The sequence below is a fragment of the Austrofundulus limnaeus genome, unplaced genomic scaffold, assembly GCF_001266775.1.
Source record: "Austrofundulus limnaeus strain Quisiro unplaced genomic scaffold, Austrofundulus_limnaeus-1.0 Scaffold24, whole genome shotgun sequence".
NCBI lineage: Eukaryota > Metazoa > Chordata > Actinopteri > Cyprinodontiformes > Rivulidae > Austrofundulus > Austrofundulus limnaeus.
The window spans coordinates 2,250,171-2,252,673 of record NW_013952426.1 but is presented as its reverse complement, the minus strand read 5'-3'; the positions used below and the strand labels follow the sequence as shown (position 1 = coordinate 2,252,673).

The 2,503-nt window shown below is 42.0% G+C and overlaps 1 protein-coding gene across 8 annotated transcripts in view; it reads right to left on the bottom strand.

Annotated features, from left to right (window-relative positions):
- The window catches only part of rnf220a (ring finger protein 220a), a 182,240-nt gene that overhangs the window by 130,382 nt on the left and 49,355 nt on the right, over positions 1-2,503 (bottom strand). For 4 of the 8 annotated variants that reach the window (XM_014004485.1, XM_014004483.1, XM_014004488.1 and 1 more), the window contains exon 2: positions 1,911-1,964. The exons of the other annotated variants lie outside the window; for them this stretch is intronic. In XM_014004485.1, the coding sequence (XP_013859939.1) occupies positions 1,911-1,964 (54 nt within the window). The remainder of the gene's footprint in view (positions 1-1,910; positions 1,965-2,503) is intronic. 8 annotated transcript variants of the gene reach the window in all.

Genomic DNA, 2,503 nt, shown 5'->3' with positions numbered 1-2,503 from the left:
GTGTGTGTGTGTGTGTGTGTGTGTGTGTGTGTGTGAGGATATGTACTGCATTATGATCGTAATGAGATGCCGTCGACAAGAGGGGACTGGAAAAGCGCAGAGGAACAAGAGCATGATAAGCTTCTTAACGATGATCACTCAGTGTGCCTGAGTGTGGCAGTGTGTATGCATGAGATGCATGTGTATGTGTGTGTGTGTGTGTATGTGTGTGTGTATCTCTCTTGAGCCTCTCCACTCACAGGCAGAACGCAATCAACACACCTCTCATTTGCAATCAGTAATTAGAATGCTAATTAGCCCCTGGGAGCTAACAGGAACTAGTGTATTACAAGAGCTTGATTAGGACTTCTTTATTCCTATGGGAGGGATTTACACCTGCATCCTATTGGCTCAAACACCTGTCAGTCATGACCTTTTATCCAACTGGGTGTGATTATGTTAGAAATGTAGAAATTTAAATCCCAGGATAGTACTTTCTGAGCAATAGCTGTCTACGAACTACACTCTTCATTAACCAAAKAGGTGGTGATGCTGTTGCATCTGCTGAATACGTACTGCTCAGATTTATTCAGATGCTTCAGTTAAAATGGGATTAAGTTGACAAAAGCCAACATAWCATGGTGTAAGTTTTGAACTGTGTTGTTGTAACTTCTCCCAAATGTCTAATCTAAAACCATTAATACACTTAAACAGTGTTTTTGCAAATGTCTTCATCCTAAAACAGAAGGAAAATAAACAGATGCTATTCTCTGACATGCAATGATTTCTAATAATCTAATGTCATGTGAGAACATGCCTTAACATGCACACTACTGGAAAAAAACACACACACACACAAAAATGTTGTTTTAGAAGCATAGACATGCAAGAACACTCACTGAAAAGAAAAGCTAATCAACCTGAAGGAATGATCTGATTGAMCAAACAGAAGCTTGGTGTTGGACCCAACAAGTTGATGATGTTCAACCACACATGATGCAAAGGTTCTGCTTGCCCAACATGAACTACAGCAAAGGAGGATCATTGTATTGKGCACCATCACACAGGCGACAGCCATGAACTCTTTACAACACTATCTGTCATCCTTCATTATGTCTCAACAACTGGACCACAGGTTCACCACCCCGTCTGCAGTCTGTCTTTAAAACTAGTATATGGGTCACCTATTTGAGTAAAGTGTGGTAAAGAAACACAAATCAGCAAACAAAACTCACCAGTTCTCACAATCTCAAGCTTTTTTTCCCATCTCATTGTGTTGTTATTTTGCTTCCTAGCAAATGTCATTGATATTTTGCTGTCTTTGTGTACTTTGTGCTCCAGTGACCGTCGTCAGCCCCCCTCACAAGCAGACACAGGCCCTGTGAAGTGTGACTATCATATGCYGACTAATTTTCTCCTCCATTCAGCCAGCAACCTTAGACACTGTTGGGTTACACACACGCACGCCGCATACATCACCACATTGGCACACATGCTTTGCTCACATGCATGAGGACTCGTGCACGCACACAAGTGTACACAACACAGAGGTGTTACTTTCCTTGTCTTGCGATAGTACRGATGAAAGTGGGGTGAGTCGGTTGATGAAGGGCGATGTTATGACCTTATGTGTGATCGTGTGCTTGTGTGTGTGTGCGTGCTTCAGATTGTTGCATCTTTGTACCTCCAGGCTAAAYCCACCATACATTACAAGCTGCTGATCACACACACATACACACACACAGTGTGGCTAAGCACCTGCACTCCCGCTTAACACACACTCATCCAGATACATTGCCGGCCTATTCATTATTTGCATCAGGACTCTTCAATATTTCAGCAGACCGTTCTAATCCCATTACAGTGACTCTCAAAAGTCTGCGTGCTTGTGTGTGTTTGGGTGTGTGTGYGTATGAGTAAGCCATACTGACTATATTGGAGAGGTTTGCTTGAAACTGCGAGAAAGGAAATCAATCTTGGCAGAGCTGAAGGGAAAATGAGAGGATAAAGTCAGAGGTGATAAAAAAAAGCTGCAGACGGAGAAAGACGGAACAACAGGGAGAAGAAAGAAGGAGAAAACAAAGAGATAGATTGGGGTCTTTACGATGGGCATCTTTAGAGGATAACAGAAGGTGGGGACGCCCATTGAATGGTACAAACTGCCTGACGGTGTGTGTGTGTTTGAATGCTTGTGTGTCGATGGGGGGGGGGGGGGGGTGTTGTCTGCGCAGTCACAGCTGCGGCGTCATCCTAGCAACCAAACAACAGTCGGTCCAGAAAAGTTTAAATGAAAGCACCCGAAATCAACATTTTTACATTTTACAATTTCAAATGCAGTCAATCAGAAAACAAAACAACATGATACAATCAATGACTTTCATATTGTGTCTGTTAGCAAAATAACTCCCAAAACTCTCAGGACAAGTGCAACTTATCTATCTATCTATCTATCTATCTATCTATCTATCTATCTATCTATCTATCTATCTATCTATCTATCTATCTATCTATCTATCTATCTATC